Source organism: Copadichromis virginalis, linkage group LG3 (assembly GCF_057382275.1).
Source record: "Copadichromis virginalis isolate Kocher_CV1m ecotype Utaka linkage group LG3, C_Virginalis_male_GT1.1, whole genome shotgun sequence".
In the NCBI taxonomy this organism is placed as follows: domain Eukaryota; kingdom Metazoa; phylum Chordata; class Actinopteri; order Cichliformes; family Cichlidae; genus Copadichromis; species Copadichromis virginalis.
In genome coordinates, this window is record NC_140620.1 from 38040955 (window position 1) to 38065647 (window position 24693).

At 42.2% G+C, this 24693-nt stretch overlaps 1 protein-coding gene across 3 annotated transcripts in view; it reads left to right on the forward strand.

Moving 5' to 3' along the window:
- Positions 1-24693, forward strand: part of rin1b (Ras and Rab interactor 1b) — a 43330-nt gene that overhangs the window by 13737 nt on the left and 4900 nt on the right. Inside the window, exons 1-11 of one of the 3 annotated variants that reach the window (XM_085450973.1) lie at positions 7091-7147; positions 7291-7434; positions 7834-7948; positions 9686-9758; positions 10121-10212; positions 10880-11052; positions 11257-11538; positions 11679-12234; positions 19775-20083; positions 20490-20621; positions 22333-22502. In XM_085450973.1, coding sequence (XP_085307099.1) covers positions 7091-7147; positions 7291-7434; positions 7834-7948; positions 9686-9758; positions 10121-10212; positions 10880-11052; positions 11257-11538; positions 11679-12234; positions 19775-20083; positions 20490-20621; positions 22333-22502 — 2103 coding nt within the window. Of the gene's footprint in view, positions 1-7090; positions 7148-7290; positions 7435-7833; positions 7949-9685; positions 9759-10120; positions 10213-10879; positions 11053-11253; positions 11539-11678; positions 12235-19774; positions 20084-20489; positions 20622-22332; positions 22503-24693 lie in introns of those variants that run through there. The other 2 variants (XM_085450972.1, XM_085450974.1) reach the window with 2 other exon arrangements.

Below are 24693 nucleotides of genomic sequence, written 5' to 3' on the forward strand. Positions count from 1 at the left end.
TAATCAAATATGTCAGCGGTCTCCAACCTTTTTTGCGCCACAGACCAGTTTATGTCTGACAATATTTTCATGGACTGGCCTTTAAGGTGTCGCGGATAAATACAACAAAATAAAACCGGTACCTAAAAAAAGAAGATTTATTCATAACACTCGGGAAAAGACCCAGGGACACCGACGATAACGCTAAAAACGATCTAAAAAAAGCAGAGCACTGGATGTTTTTTCTGCAGTGAACTGCAACACAAACTCGCTATTCACCACTAATGCGACTATAGATGTGCCACGTCACGTGGATGTGGTTCAGGAGGTTGGTAGCTCAAGAGATATTTTGAGCTTTGTAACATGGTGTGTTATCCTGCTGGATGACACACTGTGGTCACAAACAGATGGATGTGGTCAGCAGCAATACTCAGGCAGGCTGTGGTGTTACTGAGGCAGGATTCTTATTTGCACTAAAGTATATCAAGATAACATCCCCTACACCTTGCACCACCTCTACCACCAGCAGCCTGAACTGTTGATGATGTGGGATTATTTTATTTTCAGATTTATATTTCAAATGAACATGAATCTACATGAAATGTAGATTTGTTTTCAATATCTAATAATGGTGTAAAACAATAGTTGTATGACATGTTTAAAGGGTAATGAGTCCATTCACATTGAGTAAATGTGTTATGCACAGCCCTAGCCACTCTTAGATCCAATGGCGCTGTTCATCTGCAGATCAGCTGTACTCTAGACCAGTGGTGTTGGTGAGGGGTGGGGGTGGGCGGGTAGAGGCTCCAGAAGACCAATCATATTTCATGGCTGTAGAACCAGTAGTTGCCTTGCACACCTGACAATACTCTTCTTCCTCACATGCATGACACAGCAGAGCTTTTTGGGTTCATTGTCTGTGAAGTCTTCAAATAAGCTCGATCCCTTGGGGGCGCCACTGTGCTTCTGTGCATCCTGAGTGGACGCTGCTGTGGAGGCGGACAAACTGAATCCTGCAAATCTGGACGCCATGATGTTGACCATCTGCATGAAGCTGAGCTTCTAGCATAGCAGCTGGTCACTGTTAGCAATCTCTTTCATCCCCCACAATGTGACTTACTCACATTCAGCCCTAAAAGCCGTTTTTCTCTCGAGTCCTGAGTTGTTGTCCAGTGACAGACAGGTGGTGATGTAATCTCTGTACACCATTTATGATGCACCACTGCCTATAAAATCTAAACAAAACACTGATACCTATTGCACCTGCTGTGTTTTCTCACATCTGTTGTAAAATCGTCCTTTGTCAGGGTTTGAGTCACTCCGTCAGTCCGTCATCGCTCGCAGTCCTTCTGTGCAGCATCGCGCTCATGCTCGGATTTCTTTCAAAATTTCTCATCTCCTCTCCAAAAGGTGTAGCCAGGTTTTCTCCAGCAGTCAGTCATTATTTGCACAATAAAATCTGATGTTTCCTGCTCAAATTACCCACCAACAGCCTGCTGCTTCTCCTTTTCCCCCCTCTGTAGCACTCACTCCAGTTTTGACTGTACAAGCTCTTCTCCCCTCTACCTTTTTCCCAGAAGAGGAACATAATTTAAGGTTCTCTAAAAATCCTCAACAACTCCCCACTGAATCGCACTACTGGGCTCAGCACTCCTTCCCTCCTCCTCCTCCTCTCCCCATCCCGCTTCAGTCAAACCTTGCCCTAACTGTCTCTTCATCTACTTCTTGTTAAGTGCTGAGTGCGATCAGCAGCATCAGACTTTATGCTCTACCCCGCTGGGCTCCCACTGCTGCTGCTTATGCTGCAGCTGCTGCCCTCAGGTGCAAAAACACCTTGTTAGATATACAGCGTGCGTCGTCTCCTTCTGCTTATTACATTTCCAGTCTGCCAGCTCGCAGCGCTGCGGGCCCACCGATGTTGTGATTTCCTTATCCAAGCTTTAATTTGCAGTGCCGACTTTTCTCTCTTCTCTTTTCATCGTTTTATCTTTTATCTTTCTTTTGTGTTTCTCCCTCTCTGTTTCTCTGAGGGAATTACATAAGACTTTCTGTGTGTGTGTGTGTGTGTGTGTGTGTGTGTGTGGGCAGCACTGCATTTTATGTAAGGTGGACCTGGAGATGGCTAGCAAAACATTTGTGTCTTGCTCTCTCATTCTCTCTCTGCTTGTCTTGTGTGTGTGTGTGTGTGTGTGTGTGTGTGTGTGTGTGTGTGTTCGGGTCATCGGACTGTGGTTGACTCCAGATACACAATGATGTGACTCTCCAAGCCCACTCAGAGTCGTAAAAACACGCACATATACACACAAAACACGTATTTTAAATTGTAATTATTCATTAAGCAGCTTGATATATGACTTGTACTTTTACAGTGATGCTGCTTGTTGACTTGTGACGCACATGTAAAGTGTGTCTGAGTTTTTTTTATTTTTTTGAAGGATAAAGATTCATCCTTTGTTTTATTCATTTAAAACTGCCTGTCGTCAGGCTTGCCAGGATAACAGTGGCAGATTTGCAGCTTCACAATTCAGTATTTTCTGAAACAATAGCTACTCGAAGTAAACAAAAGCAGTCTTTGTATTTCAAGCCAACAAAAAGGGATTTTCTTGATTGAAATTAGGTTTGAAATTTATGACAGTGGACATTTAGCCATGGCCGATGGCCGACCACGGCTCGATGAAACAGGGAATATCAAGAAATAGCAGATTTTATTAACTTCAGCTTTGGCTAATGATGGGAAGCTAGCTCAAACCTTAAGATCAGGCTATGTTATAGGGCATAGACTGCAGAAGGACATAGACCAGGGGTTTGAGGAGTAAAGTAAACAGTGGAGGTACTTACACCTGCATTTTCCCAACACCCACAAGGGGCAACACCTCTGGTTGCAAAAGACAATGTTATTACTATTTATTGTGTTTTGTCTGATTCAAGCTGATGTTGCCATCCCTATATTGGTATTTTGGATGTGATAAATGAGGGGCGGATCCTACTGTGAAACCATATGTATGAGGACATCCTGGATAATCCTCCTTTCTGAAACTTGTGGCCAAATTTTCCAAAATTGATTTCATGTATATTATTCTATAAGACCCAAATAAGCAATTAAGAGCATTAAGTCATCAGGGAAGTGCTTAAAGCAGTCAGGTCTGAGGTCGGTTTTCACTTCTATGGAGCCAGAACTGTTTGTAGTCACAGGTATTTTGGCCTCCTTTAACAAATAAGAGGAATCCAAGTTTAAGGCTTTTTACCCTCCTGCGCTGTTCGCCGTATTGGGTGGCAGATCTCCGCCAGCGTAATCGATCAGCTACAGCTCCTTCGGCCTCACCCCATGCTATGTCTTAGGTGTGTAAATCATCAACGAAAGTCCTTCGCCATGTTGTACGGGGGCGGTCTGGTTTGCTTGGGCAGTCTTGGGCAGTTAGCGCGGGAGTTGGCGTAAAATGTGACCTCCAAAGTGCATACATTGCTCAGTCACAATGTCACAGAGGGGACGTGTGGCAGTCCAGTGGTGGACGTCTTAATTCGTGACATGGTCTTGGTAAGAGACCTGCAAGATCCGTCTTAGCCATCGATGTTGGGCCTCATTGAGTCTATTGGGGATTTTGGCTGATGTTTTCCACGACTCACGAGCTTTAAGGCACTCGGCTTTAATTTTCTTACTGGTATCTACATTTAAAATGACCAGTAAATGATCATTTAAAAAGTAAAAAAGAGTCAAGACTTTTAGTACTTAAATGCAGTACTTTAATCTGTTGCATTCCCACCATCTTCTTTATGAGACAGGACAGCTGAGGTGCTGCTGCCACATCAAATATTTGGTAAGCCGTTTTTTTTAACATTAACAAACATGAAACATGGTGAAAAAGATTTTTGATTAAAGCGCACCACTTTTAAAGACACATGGACGCAATATATGTGGAAAGGTCTTTTAAAATTACCCACACAGAATGAAAGAAGTCTGTATTTTTAAGATAGTTGAGATAATAAAGCATGTTTTCTTTGATTTTATGGTCAGCAGCTCAACTCTTGGATCTGACCTCTGCAACAAGTGGCTTTCTTTATTTAAATTAAATTTGTAACCTTACAATAACAACTCAACTAAGTAATACTAACAGGTGTTGGAAAACTAGCATTCTGGGTTTAAAAGGCTAAAGAAGAACAACAACACACTTAAAACTGTCCTCTTACATAGAGAAAGCATCTTATATAGGTGGCTATTATCATAAAACACAGACCCTAATGTGACTGATATGTGCTGCACTTGTTTCCTAACCTTTCCTGTGCTATCTACAGTTAATGGTCCTGCAGGGTGCAGACTGGGAACTTGTTTCTCCTGGAGGAGGGGAGGGTTATGTAATAGGTGACAGGAGGTGATGAAAAATGTGAAAATTTCAAATGTGATACTGAAAGGAAAACAATATTCATAATGCTTTTACTAATATCGTTGAAACAGATCGTGTGTGAGCTGTGCTTCGGCGGTCTGATGTAAGGAAAAGGAGGAACTGGAAGTATAATGATCATTAACAACATCATTTCTTCACTTTCCTTAACAATAAAGGAAAGAAGTACGTCCTAGAAATAAAACACCTCTGCACCCCGGAAAAACCTGTCACCCGTCAGCCAACAGTGTGTGTGTGTGTGTGTGTGTGTGTGTGTGTGTGTGTGTGTGTGTGTGTGTGTGTGTGTGTGTGTGTGTGTGTGTACGCATCTCCAACTTGTTAGAGAAAGGGTGTTTCACTGAGTGGGAATGCCTGGTAGGATGTGTAGGCCCAGGTTGCCATAGCAACCATCTGCTGCTACGCTTGCAAGCGTTCGCCGGCAGCCCACACAGTGTGACATCCAGCAGCAAGCCAGTCTTACAGAGAAAGTAACACTGTGACTGAAAGCTTACATTAAAGAGCCAAAAATAAGCAAACACAAAAAAATCCCAAAAAACAGTGAATTAGTTTCACTTCACGTCCACGTAAAGGTGAATCTGTTTAGAAAGTGTAAGTGCAATAAATTCTTTAGGAATGCTGCTATAGTGGTGACAGAAGGAGGAGAGGTGTGCAGCATGTGAAACACAGCAGACTTTGGCAGATTATAGAAGGAACAGAAGGATGTAAAGCTGCTTTAAATGTTCAGGATTTGTGAAGTTTGGTAAAGGATGAGGATGGTTAAAGCCGCTCACAGGCAGGCAGCAGGTAAAAGTCAGAGTGTGGTGCGGGCCTAAAGGAGCTGCAGTGTCATCGCTAGGGCCATTGAGTTTAAAAAAAAAACATGGCAGGAAACTGGTGGTGTTTCTTCCACAAAGCTCAGGAATGGATTGCTAATATGTTCTAATTGAGACCATGAATAATTTATCAAGAAAAAAATTGGCTCACCACTTCAATCTCTTGACTTTCTCTTGTTTAATAATTCTATCTATCTCAAGCAAGTACAGCTTTACAGCACACTATAAAATATGCAAAAAATAAAAATGTATGCACTCTGCATAAATCACACACACAGCACGACATAAATAACACTTTGCTGAGACTTTATGTGGGCTTTCTGACAAATCTAATACAACTCTTGCGAGGGGGCTGGCGGAGGGGTTGGGGCGAAATAAAAGTCTTCAATCCAGAAAACACACGATGGTCATACACAGGAAATCAGTTTGTGCGACAAACAATCCAAATGAGGGGCAGGCAAAAGTCAAGCCATATTTCAACAGAAATCATTAATAATCTAACAGGTGGCAAGCAAACAGCTAGAGGCTTATATACTCCACGGAAGCTGATGACTAATTGGAAACAGGTGTTGCAGACTAAACACAGGTCACACTAATGAGGGCAAACCATTAGACAGGAAGTACAACTGACAACAGTGTAAACATACTGACACTGATTAGGTTTTGGAGGACTTGGGTATAAAAGCTAACACCACTCTAACACCATGCAGTTATTGACATTTAACACTATTTTATATATTCATAATATATTCTTCTGAACTATAATTAACAACTTAGTCTGTTCTACTCAAGTGAAGTGTTATAGTTTGTCTGGTGTTACATTAAAAGTGTCCCATCAGCAGTGTTGGAGCCTAGCTTAATGCTAAGCTAGCAGCTGGACCACACAGATGATTCTTGAGTCATGCTAGCTTTTGGTGGGGAAGGGCCACACCATGTGAATAACTTGTTATTATTATTGTTATTGTATGCCCATGCGACAGTATTGTTTGGCCTGTTCATGAAACTGGAATGATAAAATGCTTTTATAAGGTGTGGTAGGTGCATAAATGCTAACAATAGGTTGTTTTAGCCCATTGGTAGGTGGTTGCTAGGTAACATGATGCTGTTTATAATTCATCATGAACAATTCAGTTTTTGTGGACATATGTGAGATGTTTTTGTTGTGGAATAAAAACGATACCACACCTCATTAAAAACATGTTAGGTACATAAAAGCTAAAAACTGGTCATTTATTCGTTTGTTGCCAGGCAGTGTAGTGACATCATAATATATTATGTGTAATTCAACTGTTGTGGGTATAAATATTACATTAATGCTGTGTAATTAACGTGATATCAAACCTTTCTAAAACGTACTAGATCCTTAAATGCCACTAATAGGTCATTTTGCCTGTTGCTAGGCAACATGATGATATCATAATATCTGATATGGATAAAAACTTGGTGGCCTAAGATGTGCCTGTGTGCCAAATTTGGTTGATTCTTGATGTTGTGGGACTTCATAAGCAAATAGATTATTGTTATCATTATTATCAGTAGTAGTCTAACATGTGTTTACTTTTCTTAATAGAGCCTAAAATGGTTCATGACTATTTAATAAAACTAAAGTAAAGACATTTCAAAGCTTTTCCCTTGGTACAAAATGCTAACAACAGCAATTAAAATATGAAACCTAATCACTTTTTACGGGGGCAGAGAGTAAACACATACATCCATCCTCCTACCTTTATCAGGGTCACAGGGGTTGGAGTCTAGCCTGTCTAGAAGAGGTATACACTGGACAGGTTTCCAGTCTGTCACTGGACTGTGAAAGACAGATTATTTATGAACAATTTGTTAATTAATTAATTAATTAACCTAACCACCCTAACTACTACCTCCACACAGAAAGGATCTGGCCACATGATGAATTTGATCCCAGGACATCCCCGCTGTGTGGAAACAGTGCTAACCTCCTTGGTACTGTGCTGCTGTATCACAATCTGCTTCTTTAAACTTCTGTCCTTAAAAAAAAAATCATGATTTGAAGTTTGAAATTTGAAATATTTGACAGGAACAGCTTGTCTGATTTGTTTTTTTCTCTGGTTGCATCTGTCTTGCAGATGCAGGAGGTGGGCAGTTCCCAGCGAGGCTCTCAGCGGGCCTTCAGCGTCCTGGATCGTTTGCTGCTCACACATCCTGTGTGGCTGCAGCTGTCACTCAACCAAGAAGCTGCCCTCTACATCCTGCTCAGAGAACCTGTCGGGGTGAGGAACTATCAATCATATTACTCATACTATTTAATCAGGTAAAACAATAATGAATAATCTTTTGTGCATACCAATGAACTGGATGGTTACATATGTAACTAAAAAAGCAGGATTTTGTAAAATCTTACGTGGATATGATTCCTGGCTCTCCCTGCTTTAGCTTCATATTTACTGAGGGTGGTCTAAATGTCCTCATCTAATTAACATCATCATCTAAGTACCACCAATCAACCTATTCATGCCAACTGCAATTCTCCACTAATTAAAATGAAATGTGTTTGATTGAAAACCATGAAAATTAACCTTAATCATGAAGTGGACATCAGCTCCTAGACCTGAGAAAACTAAAAAAAATGTTCTGTTCTTATTTTCGGTGATTTTTTTTTGTGCTTACAGACATTTCTAGTGCGCAAATGCAGCTCTACCCAGAGGAAGGTGCTGTGTTTGAGGGTGACAGCGGACAGAAGTGCCTCCTCTGTTAAGGAGTGCTTCATCTGTGAGGAGGACTCCAGTGAGTATAAAACAAGCTAAATTATCAGCCAACTGCAGTTGAAGCAATACACATAACACTCAACACATCCACAGCTGCCAAGAGTCAGGCTGAGTGAGATCAGGGGCGAGGGGATGTGGGGGAGAGGGCTTGTGTTGGAGTACAGCAGGGTTGGACTCTTATTTTTTAGAAATTACCTACACAGCCACTAAGTTGTCATCTTTGTACCTCTAAAAAAAGACCATGTCAGGCTTGTTTTTACGTCTTTTTAGATGTGCACAAACGAAATTAACTGATAATTATTTCATCATATCACATGTAATATTCAAAATTAGCCTTTTTATAAAACATAATGATCTGTTGTGAGGGCCTGGGGCAGGTGGAGGTATGCACTGGAAAGAAGGGGAATGAAAGACTAAAAAACAAGAGAGAATACAGAGGGAGACAGGTGGAAACGTGAACATGCAAGGAGCAGAGGACGTAAAGATGGAGGAGTTTAAATATACCCAAAGCAACAGAAAAAGCAATAGGAGAGTGAAGGGAGGGGTGGAGGGAGACGAGTGTCTTGGTGATTTGTGACAGAAGGATAGCAGCAAGAGTAAGAGGGAAGGTTTACAACAAGATGTATGGTTTGGAGACAGTGGCACTGACAAAAGCACAGGAAGCAGAGTTGAAAATGTTAAGATAGACAAGCACGAGACGGTTTGGATGTGTGCTGAAGAAGGATAGTGTACAATGTTGAATATAGAGCTGCTGGACAGGAGGAAAAGAGGAAGACCTCAGAGGAGGTTCATGGCTGTAGTGAAGAAGGACATGTTTGAAGTTGGTGTGACAGAATATTGGGTTAGGGTGAGATGGAGCTAAAAAAAAATTGAAGTAGGGACCCGTAATAGAGCAGAAAGGTGGTACAATGATACAAATCATTGCTACTTCAAAAACTTCAAACTTCAAAAAGCAATAAACGAGAAAACTTTTTACTTTACACATCAATCTGTTAAAAAGAGCAAAACAAATGGCTTTACAGAGGATGGCTGCACTGCTCTCTGAGATGCTCGAATGGATCATGCTGCTGTTGAATGCAGCAGATATTCAATAAACTCAGAGAAAAGTTCATTAAATAAATCCAATAATCAAATAAATCAATAAAACAAAGTAAACTTTAGTTTCTGTTAAAGGCTTGTCAGAAATGGATTACATGTATTACTGGTGAAGGTCAAACCTGCTACAAACTCATCACAGTGATTTTCTGCTCTCTTGTAGGAATTTCAATGTGTAATAGATGAAAAATGTAGAGTCGAGTAAACGAGGCAAAACTCAACATCCACGAAAGTCGATCTGTGATGTTGGTGAAGTTTGGCGAAGTGTGCATCCACTAACTAAACGAACTAAACTGCAGTCTGGTGCTTTCTGTGATGTTGGTGTTCAGACTGTCGAGAGAAAGCCTGTTTAACATGGATTACTTTTCATAAAGGCTTCTTTTCGTGGCTTCCTCTTAATTGGAGCGAGATTTGTTTTGACAGCATGAGAGTGTGAGACAGACTGAAAACAGGTGTCTCATGTCAAAAGTGTGAGAGTTGACAACCCAGTCAGCGTTTGTGGCGCAGTGCAGCTCAGACACTCTCTCGGTGAAGTGATGTGGACCGGAGAGGATGGGTCCTCCAGATTTTTTTTTGCAACTGGCACATTTCCTGTTAAAGCTGAACAAGTGTCCCACTGCTCCCATTAGCTGTCAATCAAACTCTGTCTGTGTATAACCAGCGTTCGCCTTGGAGAGCTCAGCACTCAGCTTCCCTGACTTGTGTCGACTGGTGGCCTTCTACTGTATCAGCAGGTAATAATATTATAACTGATAATAAATCTCAATCATTCTTCTTGCTAACATTCAACCTCACTGGCCTATGCAGAGTCCTCACTTCACTATGGATGGCCGAATGCCCAAATCTTATTTCTTAACAGAAGTGGCAGATCTCCCCTAATGCCTTTGCACCTAAATGGGAGCAAAGTCTTTGCACGCTGGGTCCTAAATCTTCTTCTGCATCTTGATGCCCACTGGTTTTTAAAACCAGTTTTATTCCCGTAATTTTTAGCTGTCCACAGACTTCCTTGCATGTAGTAAAATTGACTGTATCTAGTTTTAACTTTCTGATCTCACATATCTTCAAACTTGAACTTTTCTTTTTCTTTGATCTGCAGGGATGTGTTGCCTTTGCCTCTGCAGCTACCTGATGCCATCGTTAGAGCGTCAACACACAGGCAGCTGGAGGCCATCTCACACATGGGACAAGGTCGGTCACTGGTGGCCTCTTTAAAAAATAAACTGCAGCAGCAGGTACATTCGCTTGCTCCAAATAATAAGTGTTACTTAACGTAGATCAGCATTTTTGGGTCAGCCTGTCTAATTGTCTAAATTGCCTAAATACTTCAGCCCAACAGAGCTGCTACCATAAGGTATTTCCTATTTGTCCTACTCTCTCATAATTCACTAACCAGAGGTGGGGGTGGGGCTGTTGAGGGTTTTTTCCCCCTTTAACACTGAACCTAAATGAGATTTAAGGACTTTAAAGATGTGTTCAGGACGAGATCGCTGACAGAAAACCAAAGTTTGAGAGAATGAGAGAGTAAAGTAATAGCTGACTAAAGTGGTGGCTGCCAGCTTGCGTCTATTTTTAAATGCGCGGCATGCTTCTGTAGTGCAGTGGGGTGTGACTTCATTGCGAAAAGTGATAACCAGACTCTTTCTCATCATGCTTCTCCAAAATCAGTCTGCTTCTGGATCAGCTTGCAGTAAAAAAACACAGGTTAATGTTGTGTGTTGTGCTGTGTATTGTTTTAGTTTTCAAGCAGGTGAAACATTAAAAAATGGGAACGCTGTTTAAACACTTGTAAAATAAAGTACAATAAAGACTTACTCAAATATTTAAGTTATCTCCCCTCTCCTGGTTTTTCAATTAGACTTCTGGAGTTCACCGAGTGCTTCAGACATCCAAAATGGACCGATGGAGCCAGTTGCATCCACCAGTCAGGCCCAGACTGGGGTCCAGGACCGATGTCCCCTGCTGTCAAGGGGCACACAAGGCAAACTGTGCTTCATTAACCCGCTCTTTCTGCAGCTGGAGGTTTGCAAGGTTAGTTGCTTAGAAGCTTTCTCTGAGACCTTTCAAGGACACCCGTTGGTGCTTTTCTGGCCTCTACAAGTGCTCTAAATCGAAACGTCCCTGCAACTGATAAATAACTACACCCTGCACTTTACTCTTATAGATAATCACTTATAGAAAAATAAACAGTTCATCAATCTACCCTTGAATCCATTTCCTCCCTTTTTACAGCAGCAACAGCTCACAAACCACAGTGCCTCCAATAAACGGCACCGCTTCAAGCGCAGCATGCGGCTCCGGCTCTCTGAGTCCTCCATGAATCTGTCCCTCGAGGGGGTTGGTTCCTACTCACCTCCCCTTTCAGTTGAGCAACCTGGTGGGTCAGAAAGGCTGAACAAGACCAACGACAACCCACAGAGGAGAGTTCACGCCGGTGCAGGCGTCCTGAGGAGAACTCCTGCTGTTTCACCTGGATCTGCTGAGGAGGATGACCTGATGTCTGTCTATGTGCCACAAGTAATAAGAGTCAGGATCTTTATTTGCACGTCAAAGCATGCTTATACTGATACGGATATGTGAGCACACCTCCTTTCTGTCTTGATTTATAGTAAATATGTCGCTTTTCACATCATGCAATAACTTCTCCTCTCTTCAAGACATCTCCCAAGGTGGAGGAGCCTCCGAAGCCCCAGCCGTCTGGCCCAGCTGAGGAGCCAGGCATCGAGGTGGCACTTCTGGCCATGGAGCGCCGCCCGGCTCCATCTTTGGCTGAGCTCGACAGCAGCAGTTCCTTCAGCAGTATGGATGAGGACCATGACTCAGACACGGAACCTGAAAGCATGTCCCAAACCCAAATGCACGCCTACCATCGCCCGCCACTCTTGCGCTCTCGAGGTCGCGGCGGGCTGCACCGCATGAGCGAGGCATTTGTGTGCTTCTTTGCACCAGACAAGCGGCTCACCCGGCTGGTGGAAGAGCTGTCCAGAGACAGGCGCTCAATCTTCGGGGGTATCATTCAGGACTTCCTCCTAGAGCAGAGAGAGGTGCTCAAATCCCTGACGTCTTCGCCTTCGGCATCGTCCTCATCACGCGTGACCTCCGTGCAGCTTCTGCAGGGTCTGCGCCTCTTTCTGTCCCAGGCAAAGTGTTGCCTGCTGGACAGCGGAGAGCTGGAGCCTCCCATTGAAACCCTGGTGCCAGAGAACGAGAAGGGTAAGCAAATGCAAACATAATTAACATGCAAATCAGAATCAGAATCAGAATCAGAATACTTTATTGATCCCTGGGGGAAATTATTATTATTATTAAATACACTCTGATATGAAACACGGTGCATTTAAAACATAGTTTGATCTGTGTTTTTGAAATTTCTCTAAGCTGGAGCTGGAGCAGGTTTATTAGCAGAATCTTATTCCATTGAGGAACATTTAGTTTTTACTTTGTTACACAAATTAAAATAACTGGAATTCAACATGAAGTATTTTTTAGTTCAGTTTCCTCCTGAGGGTGTTTTGTGGTGTCCTGATGGTTGCTTTGAGTGGCCTCTGTGGATCCGAATTGTTTTGAGCTCATTGCACAGATTGAATGTTGTTGTAGAGAATTTGAGGTGAAGTCAGTTCTCATAGTTCGAGCTGAAGACGTGAGCATTGTCCTGCTGGACTTGCTCTTACCATGGTGGGGTATTCCTAGTCGCACGATCTGATATCGTCATGTTGGTGTTGTTCCCAGATCAACATAGTAAATGTTGTTCCAGGATCAACATTGCAAGTGACCAATCAGAATGTTGTGACATCATACTTTTGCGACTTCGGGAAAAACTGCCGTAAAACAAAAAACTGTACTTAAGCTGCGAGAAACCGCCTCTGTCCGCCGATCAACGGACCTTGACCCTGACCCTTTAATAAACAGTAAGCAGAATTGATATTGTCCTTGCAACATTGGAATTTCATAAATGCACGAATGGCTTGGCGCGCCAAAGAATAATGTCACAACAATGTGATTGGTCACTTGCAATGTTGATCCTGGAACGAAATAGTAAATGTTGTTCCAGGAACAACACCAAAACGACGATATCAGATCATCCATTCCTAGTCTGCTAGACCTGTGCCATTTTTTTCTATTATCTGGATTCACTTATTCTTACACTGGCGATCAGGATAAGCAATCACACGAAGGTCGTTATCAGCTCAATGAGTTAAACCAGGCTTTATCAATCTAGCTACAAGTGTGTTCACAGGAACGGGTTGGTGTTGGCAGCATCCTGCTGATCATAATCATGGATAACAGTGCAGGCAGCAGAGTGGAGGATTTTTACGAAGGAAGATAAAACTACAATATTACAAAAAAACATATGAAGAGGTTACACACACAATATGGGCTGAAAGTGACACAGCTGCTACAGACAAATCAGCCATGTGTGTGTGTGTGAGAGAGAGATAGAGGACAAACTCTGTACGGTAGTTTAGGATTAAAAGTAAGTAAAGAGTGACAATATTCACAAAGTTTAATCTATTTAAAGACACGAAGGAGAGCCCGTCTGCGTGGGTTAACAGACTTCTCAATATCACAACTTTATCACCTGCTGCTCCAAAGGGGTTTAATGTTCTCTGAGCAAGTAAAGAAAAAATGCGGCATGAATTTGATATAAAGTCCACAAGTATACATCCGTTTCCCATTTCAGAATCATATCTTGATGCTTATAGAGCAATAAAATTGATGAAAAATTGTAGTCAGTTTTAAAAGAAAGAGTCTAAGAATCTGTATCAGTTACTGAAACACAGAGACTTCACGCTCTATTAAAAAACTTTAGACCCTCCAACTGTCCACAAACAGAGGTCTGAAGGATCTTCCAGGAACGGTGATGCTATTTTCCAGAGAACTGATTGGCTGTGATTTCATACATGATGATCCCCCATGTGGAGATAAAGCCACACACCCTGATTAGAAGAGGGCCTCAAAAACTCACAAAACATCCATATAAAGGCTAAATTTCCTTTTAGTGAGATGATCAGTGTTATCCATTCAACTGTGAGTCTTTTCAGTGCTGTAGTTGGTACTGCACTGCTGGTCCTCTGCTTCTATAGTGCGGTCATTTTGTCAATAATCTGATTGGTGTGGATGATCCTCCCCACCCCTCCCCCCTGGCAGCCCCGCTCTGATAGGACTGTTCAATCCTTTCACTTCCTTAACATGTATCTTCAAAAGCGCTTCACACCTCAAAGCAAAACTAAACAGTTAAACATGATTGTACGACATTCAGTATCTTTCAGTTTGAGCCACAGAGGAGCTCAAAGTAAGTTTGCTTCGCCGAGGGAAGGATTCGATCAAATTTAGCTGACTGTGCTGGATCACAGTCTGAGCACAATATCCTCACCACCCTTTCTCATATGAATGCTTGATTGGTTTATCACATTTAAAAAAGGAGGCGATGGTGAGTGCACCGAGGGACCGAGGAGAGATAGAAATGTGTAAAACAAAGCAAAAAAACCAACAAACTGTACTATTAGAAAACAGTGATTCAATAGACACTGTGCCAGAGGATGCAGGTCTGTGGAAACAGACAGCCTTTTCTGATAAATGGTGGGCTGCTCGGGCTCCAGTGAAAGGCACTGTCAACACAAAGTAGTTTGCGTAGGGGGCGGTTGGGGGGGGTAGAGTCTCATTCAGTGGAGCTCATATTGTCTCTGGTATTTAGAAAATAGCATTAGGAAAGCCCGGCCCGACGCGTCTGCACTCACATCCATAGCATTCAAAGCGGGACTCGTCTCATTATTGTAAAGACATCGCAGGGTGTTACTCTGGAAGCATTCTAGTTAGATCTTTTGACACGCTCCTCTGCGTAGGTTTGGTCGTGTTTGGACTGCTTTGTGTGTGGCCGAGCGTCTGCGCTCGCAGGTGCGTGTGCTTGTGTGTAAATGTGTGATGACGGATGGTTGCCTGGCTTCAGAGGCTTCAGGGGAGAGCGGTCGGCCGTTGCCTTCCGTCCTCCCTTTCCTTCCTTCCTTCCTGCGCTGCGATTTTGATTTATCTCGCTTTGCGTCGGTGGGAGGCATTTGCATTTTTTTTTCTCCCCCTCGTTTATCATAAAAAGATATCACAGTCCCACGCTCACTTGAAGAGCAGCACGATTCAGAGGAGGGTGGGAGGGAGAGATCGAAATAGGCAGGTTACTTTGAAAATGTAATCAGTTACTGAACTGTGAGTAACAACTCAAAAAATAAAAGGGAAAAAAGAGAGAAAAGAAAAAGTCAGCTTTTTTTCTGTACCTGGGTTGTAATCACATTACATGTAATCTATTACTCTCCAGAGCTGTGTGTGTGAGAGAGAGAGAGATGGAGCAGAGAGGGAGGTGGATAAACAGAGACTAGAGGGTGGGAATGATTGATCACAAGGGGGAGTGCTATAGTGAGGTAGATGGGGGAGATGTTCAAGGATTATGCAGCAGGGAAACATGAAGCATGGAGAGGAGGGAGTGGAGGATATTGATGATGAGTGGAAAAACAGTGTGCACTGGAGAATTGTTACCCACTTAGTCAGGACTGCCCACTGACTGCAGGAGAACCACCGAGTGTGTGTTTTTTACACGTGTAAGGGAAGGCTCGCATGTGAACCGTTACATGTACACGAGTTCACTGTTGTCACCCCAAAACAAAATGAAAAACAAAACAAAAAAATAAACACACTCCTGAGCTTTTCAGAGGATGAGAAAATGTCATTTCTGATTACATGATCAGGGAGGTTTAAACGGGTCGTTTAACATTTGCAGAAATATGCTCGTTTCTTCATTGGAGGCAGGTTTTAAAGCGTGTTTTATCTTTAGGGGAATGTAAGTGAGGACCTGCTGAACAGAAAGCTAAGGTTTACCCTTATTTCAGTTCTGTGACATCTGTGAAGCACTTCTCTAAGAATTGTGGGTAAGCAGGCGAGACTAGAGCGAGGAGGGAGCCAGGTTTGTGCAAGCGAGGTGGAAAATTGGCTGGGAGATACAAAGGAGTTCCCAGAAAAACTAACAAAGATGAGAAAGTATAGCTTATGCCTGCTGCTAGTTAGAGCCACTATTGTAGTTTCTGGGATCCCTAGTTTATGTAATGAATACACAGTATTGCCAGAAGTATTCATTCACCCATCCAAATCATTGTTCAAATTAAATCCATGACCACAGGTGTTTAAAATCGAACACCTAGGCCTGCAGACTGCTTCTACAAGCCGTGATAGGACGTCGCCTGTGCAACCAGTCCAGTTAATAAATTTCCTCACTGCTGTTAGTGGTATTATAAGTGGAAGCGATTGGGAACGACAGCAACTGAGCCATGAAGTAGTAGTCAAAGGTTCAGTCGCACAGGAACGCGTAATGCTTCAGCACATCAACATGTCCAACATTTTGGACAATTAAATGTCCCCAACCTTGGCAGCAGTTTGGGGATGTCCCCTTCCTGTTCCAACATGACTTTGCGCCAGTACACAAAACAAGGTCCATAAAGACATGAATGAATGAGTGTGCTTTGACAGAACTTGACTGACTTGCACAGAGTCCTGACCTCAGCCCCAAAAAACACCTTTGGGATGAATTAGATTGGAGACTGAGAGCCAGGCCTTCTCGTCCAACATCAGTGTCTGACCTCACAAATGTTCTTCTGGAAGAATGTTTAAAAATTCCCACAAACACTCCTAAACCATGTGGAAAGACTTCCCAGAAGAGCTGAAACTGTTATAGCTGCGATGGGTGGGCGGACATCATTTTGAAGAAGGTATTATTATTAATTATAATGATACTATGCAATCAAAACTGCCAGGATGTTTGCCATAAATTGTGGAAACTTGTTTCTGCCACTAAAAAGACTCAAAAATTCGACTAAAACTGAAGTTTCAATTTTGAGATAATAACTAAAAAATTTTGATTTAGCTCTACCTGCTAATAATTTGTAACTTTCAATGATGGAAATAAGCGTTCACAATAAATTGTCAGAAGGTTGTAGATCGCCTTTTGTTTGTTTGTTTTTTTAATCTTTTTTACACGGTATCTCACCACCTTCAGTCTTCCCAGGCTTTAACACGCCCAAAGCGATGAGAGATGATCGAAATGACAGTCTAGACATTTTTTTCTTGGAGCAGTTATGTGCTGCTGTAACTATGTCTTGACTAAGAATAGCAGGCACAAATCCCAGTCTCAGTCTGCAGCCAGAGGAGGACTGCTGATCACTTTGATTTGTGTTACCTTGAAACGATTCCTGTGTCTCTGCAAAGGTTTGTGCTCTGAGAAAAGGGTTAATGGAAAAACTGTGCCGGGAGGTGAACTGCAGGGAGGGTCGCTTTCAGGTTAATGTGACCATGCAAAATAGGAGCTGTTTCTACAAACACTCACTCTGCACTACAGCAGAAGAGTTTGAACAACATTTCGCTCAGCAATAATCTCCCGAATCCAAAGCACATCTGATTTTATATGATGTGAGGCAAAACAGAAAGCACACAGGCAAGTACAGTACGCTCTGTAAGTAATGTGTGTTAGTAGTTAAACCTTTTAAGGCTGTAATTTGTGTTTCTGTGGATCGCTCCATTAAGCGTACTTTGTCAGATCCATTGCTATCTGAATTATTATTTTCCTCTAAATGAAGGTTCTAAATAAATAATCTAAATATTAATTTGAAACCAGACAATGGGACTTGACACGGCGTGGGCGAGATCATTAAAAAAAATCAAGCCAATGTTATTTGTTGGAATTTTTTTTATGTATTTTCATATATTTGTCTGTTTTCTGAAGGTAATTTTACTTTATGTGCACTTTATCGCAGGTCACTGGATGATGGCTGAGTATTTGAGAGCAGTAATCGTTAAAATAAATGTAGATAAAATGTTACGGTCCCTAATGGTCCCCCGCCCCCCACTTAGACATTTCCAGGATTTTGTAAATGGAGTGGCAGTGGGCTGGGATGCAGAGCCAGCCGTGGGGTCTCATGGGAAATCAGGAACAAATACTAAACCGAACCACTTGAAAATTGGTTAAAATTTCAGCAAGGTTAATGAGGTCATTATTTTAATTGATTTCATTAATCCATTAGCATCAGGATTGTTACTGCGCTGCAGCATGGGTGTTGATACCATACAGGGAGGCAGCACTGAAGCACAAGACTCAGGTGTGAAGTAAAAAAAGTTCTTCTATTGACTAGTGAGCACAAGGAACAGTGTCTCAAATATGCTTTCTTTTAAGTTCACTTTTGCAACGTTTATTTTACTGAACTGTGGTTTTATCTTGCTTGTTGTGCAAAGCACATTTACTTTTAACCTTGTTGCTTTTAAATGTGCCATAGAAAACAACTGACATTGGCATTTATCTAGAAATATTAAATTGAATAAATTATAACATTTAAAGCTCATATACAGCCCTGCCTTTGCAGATTTATTGTGTGAAAAGTGAAACTGCATGAGAATTTAAACACAGTCTTGTGATGAATAGTTGTTTTGCAAAGTGGAAAAAAGAATTTAGATATTTAACCTAAGTAACAGTTATAATCCCATTTAACTAGCTTAATAGTTCAAATATATGTAAAGTACCTAAAGTAAATGTACTAATGATGTTTTGGGGTTATAATTATTGATTTACTGATGTGTGAATCTCTTTAATTTGCAAAATAAGAAGTAACGAAAGCTTTAAAAACAAATGGCGTATGAAGTGGAATAATTGCATTCCAAGTATAGAATACATGGAAATATTTAAATGTAGTACAAGTACATTAAATCTATGTGAAGTACTTGAGTAAATGTACTCAGTTACATTCCTACTAGTCCTATCTGTGCTCTCATCCAGTGGTATCAGGAACTACAAGATTAACATTCCTCTGGTTTGAAGGTGCTGCTTTGGTGGTGGGGGAATCACATTTTGAGGGTGGGCTGGTGCCCACCCATGCCCACCTTCTAGACACGCCTCTGCAGAAGACCAAACCACAATATAGGAGGGGGAGCCAATTTTTTAATTGTATTTTTATCGTTTAACCCTAGAACACTATCGCTATAAATAGTAACACGATCACTAATGCCGGGTGATTTTTACCCGGTATAATATAACCAATGAAAAGTAATCAAATATATCAAAATATGACAACACATGACAAATTAGAGTGGTCTTCTTTTACTTTCAACTGTGCCATGTCTAACAAAATGAAAAATAAAACTCCTAAAACAAAATAATGACTCTGGAAAGCTGGTGTTTGGTCCACCCATTCCTGGGACATTTGAGACTTCCCTGATGATGGCACAGACTCCTCGACACGCAAACAGCTGCAGGAGTGAGAAATCATGTAAATGTATTTTCTCGGGTGTAAATCACCCAGCGATAGTGTTCTAGGGTTAAATATAAAATTACCTGAAGAATTTTGAGGGGTTGTTGTTATATTTATAGTTATATTTACAGTGATGCACAGTGGAACAACACTGTTCCTCACCCAAAAAGGTGATTACGTCATTTGGAAGAAGGTGCGGCCCCAAGATCCTCTTCTAGAGACGTACCTTTGTTTTAATTTCCATGGGTGCTTCTCAAAATGCAGGACAGAATAAAAACTGGAAAAAAAGCTTTTCTTCTGCTTTTTCTTAATTTAAAAGGAATTTCATGCATTATGAAAAGTGTTGTTGCAGACCTTTCTGTGTCAGTATTTCCCAGTTGCACAAAACACAAAAATTAGTTCTCTTCCTTCCTTGTGCATCAGTTTGTCAGAATAAATGCTGGTTTTCCCGAATAACAAGCCCCTCCCCTTTTTCGCAGACCTGGCGTTGGAGCGCTCCATGTTCTCCTGTGTGCTCAGGCCTCTGAGGTCCCACCTCGAGAAAGCCCTGGTCGCTTTGCACAATCAGGACGGCTCCACCCAGCGTCTCACCCAGAACCTGCTCCGGCTGAAAGGGGACGCCACCATGGAAAGGCTCGGTGTTCGGACGGGCGTTCCAGACAGCCGAGAGGTGGAGAGGGTGAAGCAGAAACTGGTCCTGATGCAGCGGACGCACTCGCCCATCGACAAGGTGCTGCTGCTGCTCCAAGTGTGCAAGTGTGTGCACAAGGCCATGGGGTCCTTACACGGTGAGACTGCTGGATGCTGCACAGACAGAAACACAGGTAGCCAGAGATGGAGTCACTTCAGCTGGAGTTTTATGTGGATTTGTGATGTTTTTAGTTAAAGATCAGGTTTGAGACTGGAGACTTTTCACTTTCTGTAGCGTTTACGGATAAAGGGCTTTGTCGCTGCTGCTTGTGATCCTGGCTGTAAAAAAAAAAAAAAGAAAGACGAAAAAATGAAGGTCAGGCGTCTCTGCAGAGCCATTCTTCACTGTCAAAACCTTCACATTTCAAACTGTATCTGTGTGGGCAGCAGCACAACCTGCTTGCTTTTGTACACTTGTTTATTTGGTACAATGTTCATTTCAAGCTGTCAGAAAGAACGATGACAGCCTCTTCTTTTCCTTTCCTTCTCTTAATATATATGCAGGACAGGAAGTTAGCTGGGACGACTTCCTGCCGTCGTTGTCTTATGTGATCGTGGAGTGTAACAAGCCTCACATCCTCATAGAGGTGGAGTACATGATGGAGCTGCTGGAGCCCTCGTGGCTCGGAGGAGAGGGTAGGTCCTAAACTGTGGCATCGGTCGCACCGCAACACTGTATCAGGTCGTCCCAGGATATCTTTGGTACAACAGCCATCATTAAACCTCTGTTACTGTGCAGCGCAGGAGCAGCTATCACAATAGTTTTGTTACATTTGCTGTCTTTGTTTTGGGACAGCACAGTGCATAACTGAGTTAGGTTATTTTTAATCACCGTCTGTAATAGCCAGACAACATAAACATTTGATGATATAACAATCAAAAGTAATTTATGGGCCAAAGGCCAAATAGGACCAAATTACTTCTCAGGTGCTTTTGATTCCTCTGAGTTTGGGGGTCAACCATCCAAAGCAATAAACAATGCACGAGAGAGATAAAAAAGAGAGTGTAGGTAGGGTGGCGGGGATGGAGACAAGTCTCAGGGGTGATTTATGACAGAAGGATGGCAGCATGAGTGAAGGTTTACAAAATGGGAGTGAGATCTGCTGTGATGTATGTTTTGGAGACGGTGGTACTGACAAAAAAGACAGGAGACCGAGCTGGAGATGAAATGAGTAGATCAGAGCGACGGCGCAGGTTGAGCAGTTTGGAGAGAAAGTTAGAGAAACAAGGGTCAGAGGGTTTGGACATGTGCAGAGGAGGAAGAGTGGATATATTTGACAAAGGATGTTGAAGGTGGAGCTGCCAGGCAGGAGGAGAAGAGGAAGAGCACAGAGGAGATTCATGGGTGTAGTGAATGAGGAGTGTTGGTGTGACGGAGGAGGATAGGGTGAGATGGAGGCAGATGACCCGCCGCAGCATCTCGTAAAGGAAGCAGCTGAAAGAGGAAGAAGAAATCAAATTGTATCCAGACTGGAATATTTTTAAGTGCAACCTTAAACTGTTTTTAAAAAGGTCATTCACAAGTGATTTGGTGTTTTTTTGTTGTGTGAAGCTTTTCTTATGTGTTTTTATGTTTATATGGTGGCAATGCAAATTACTCTAACGAACACTGTGCTGTTGGACTTCTACTAATACTACATACCTAGTCCCATATAAAGAAAAGTGACTTTAATGAATAAATTTGATTAGTAGAAATAAAACACTGATGTAAAACTTTTGTAGATACTTGGATGTATTTGATAATCAAAAATCGTCAGGGATGCAGGAGAGAGGACACAAGTGTGAAAACGGCAAAGGAAGACAAACAGGAATTAAAACCAGAAGAGACACACACAAAAAGCTAACCTTTCAATCTAAAACAGGAAGTTAAAGATGAAAAACTAACAAAAGACAGAGAGAAGGAACACAGGTAACAGCAAAATAAAAAGAACAGATATTATGAAGGTTTATGACAGCTAGTTAATTTTTTTTTCCTGGTTTCAAAAATACACATTTTCAGATATTACCACAAATCTGCGTTTGATGATTCACATTTTACTCGCTTTTTGTCTTAAAATTGCACTGACTGTTCATAATCTACTCTGTCTTATTTGTATTTTGGTAGCTATTACTACATTATTATTATATTATTATCCTCTATTATTAATTCGTACCTCTGACTTACACAGGAAGAGTGTAGGAAGTGAATTTAGGAAGTAAATAAAAAAAAAAATCTCTTGAAAGCAGAACATGGCAGTGAAGTTTAAGACAATCTTTTTAAGGACAGAGTAGGAGGAAGTACTATGTGATGCAAGATTTAGTCCTGTTTTTACACTCTTTTTCCCTCCTACACCTTTTTCGCCTACAGGTGGCTACTACCTGACCAGCGTGTACGCCAGCCTGCATCTGATCCAGAGCCTGGACAAGGAGCAGCCGTTCTCGGGCTGCCTGACGCCAGAGGTCCAAGAAGCGCTGAAAGAGTGGAGCTGCAGACGGAGCCGAGAGGCCCAGAGACAGAAAGAGAATCAGCAGAGCCAAGTAGGCGCCGCCTGCTTCGATTGTAGCAGTGCACAAGCCCTAGTAGCATTACATGTGGGTTTGTTGTGGAGTAATGTAGTATACAGCCTTCACACAAACCTCTCTTGTGTGAAATGGTGATTTATGTGTGGACAGCTGCTTATTATGCAGTGAGACAACTCTAATGGGATATTTTGGCCCGTGTGGACGACTTAACGACAGAAACGGTTTAAAGACACGAAACTAAATCTTACAGGTGGATGAATGACGATCAAAAGAAAAACAAACACATGTGAGGCGGATGTCTTATTTTTTTCTTTCTTTAATCTGTTTTTCTACATGAAGGTTATTACAAACGCAGGGAATTGGATTAAACTGATAATATGGATAAAGAAACTAATGCTAATCAGTAGCTTTGCAGAAATCTCCTTACAGTTTTGAGCTTTCTTGGATAACTCTGGTCAAGCCTGTAAAAGTGTGGCTTTTATTCCATTTTTCTTGGACTGGCTCCATAATGTAGTGGTTTGCACGTTTGCCCAACAAGCAGAAGATCTCTGGTTTGATCCCAGGAGGAGATGCAAATCCCTTTGAGGTTGAATCAGTAGGGGCATCTGGCATAAAGAAAATGTGCCAAATTAAACACGCAGAGCTACCCTGCTGTGGCACCCTGTTGGGAATTAGGGAGCAGCCAAAGTAAGCTTTTATTTTATTCTATACTTCTTGGCAGATTTTCTCAGCCTGATGGGATGCAAGGCGCCTATTCAGACCTCTCGACTGATGTTTTGTGGCGTTTAAGTCTGGGATTTGATGGGGTCACTTAGCGACAGGCAGAGAGCTGCTTTGAGGCCACTCCAGAGTGGCTGTTTGGTTATTAGCTTCAAGTCACTGTCATGCTAAAAAGGTGAACCGTCGCCTGTTTGTCAGGTGGTTTATCTCCGTCTCTCTGCTCTGATCAGTCTGCCTTTCCCTCAGATTGATGCTATTTCCAAGCAGTGCCTGGCGTTTCCTGGACATCCACCATTTCACACACGCTGACACTCCAACGGATGGATTCAAGGGGGTTTTAGGGGTGTCAGCACGGGGTTTGGTATCTTAACCAAGGATACTTAGACATGTGGCCTGGAGCAGTCAGAGATTAACCCATTGACCTTCTGATTGGACCTGCTGTAACACCTGAGCTACAGCTGCCCAGTGTAAGAAGCAAAGCATCAGACTTGGGTATTAAACAGTCTATCCCCTGCGCGCTCACCAGCACGTCTTAGATTGTAAGAAAGAGGAAGTAATTGTAGGAGCTGCTTGAAGTAAGATAAGATAAGATAACCTTTATTAGTCCCACACGTGGGAAATTTGTTTTGTCACAGCAGGAAGTGGACAGTGCAAAAGTTATGAGGCAAAAATTAGAATACAGTAAGAATAAATACAGTACACAACTGTACAGAATAGAATAAAATAATATACTATATACAGTAGAATAAAATAAAATAAATATACAATAAGATAAAAATAGAATACAAATACAAATACTATATACAACTGAGTAAAAATACAACGATGACAGAAAGGATTATTGCACTTAGTATTATTGCATATGTATGGATGTGTGTGCTTGATCAGTTAAAGTCTTTGTTGTGGAGTCTGACAGCAGTGGGGAGGAAAGACCTGCGAAATCTCTCCGTCCCACACCGTGGGTGCCGCAGTCTCCCACTGAAGGAGCTGCTCAGTGCTGTCACAGTCTGCTGCATGGGGTGGGAGATGTTGTCCAACAGGGATGACAGCTTAGCCGCCGTTCTCCTGTCACTCACCACCTCCACTGGGTCCAGAGGGCATCCTAGAACAGAGCTGGCCCTTCGGATCACCCTGTTCAGTCTCTTCCTGTCCCCAGCAGAGATGCTGCCGCCCCAGCAGACCACACCATAAAAGATAGCAGAAGCCACGACAGAGTCATAGAAGGTCTTCAGGAGTGGGCCCTCCACTCCAAACGACCTGAGTCTCCGCAGCAGGTACAGCCTGCTCTGCCCTTTCCTGTAGAGGGCGTCTGAGTTATGAGTCCAGTCCAGTCTATTGTTCAGATGAACACCAAGGTACCTGTAGCTGTCCACAGCCTCAATGTCCATACCTTGGATGTTCAGTGGTTGCAGTGGAGAATGCTTGTGCCTGCGGAAGTCTACCACCAGTTCCTTGGTTTTACTGGCGTTGATCTGGAGGTAGTTCA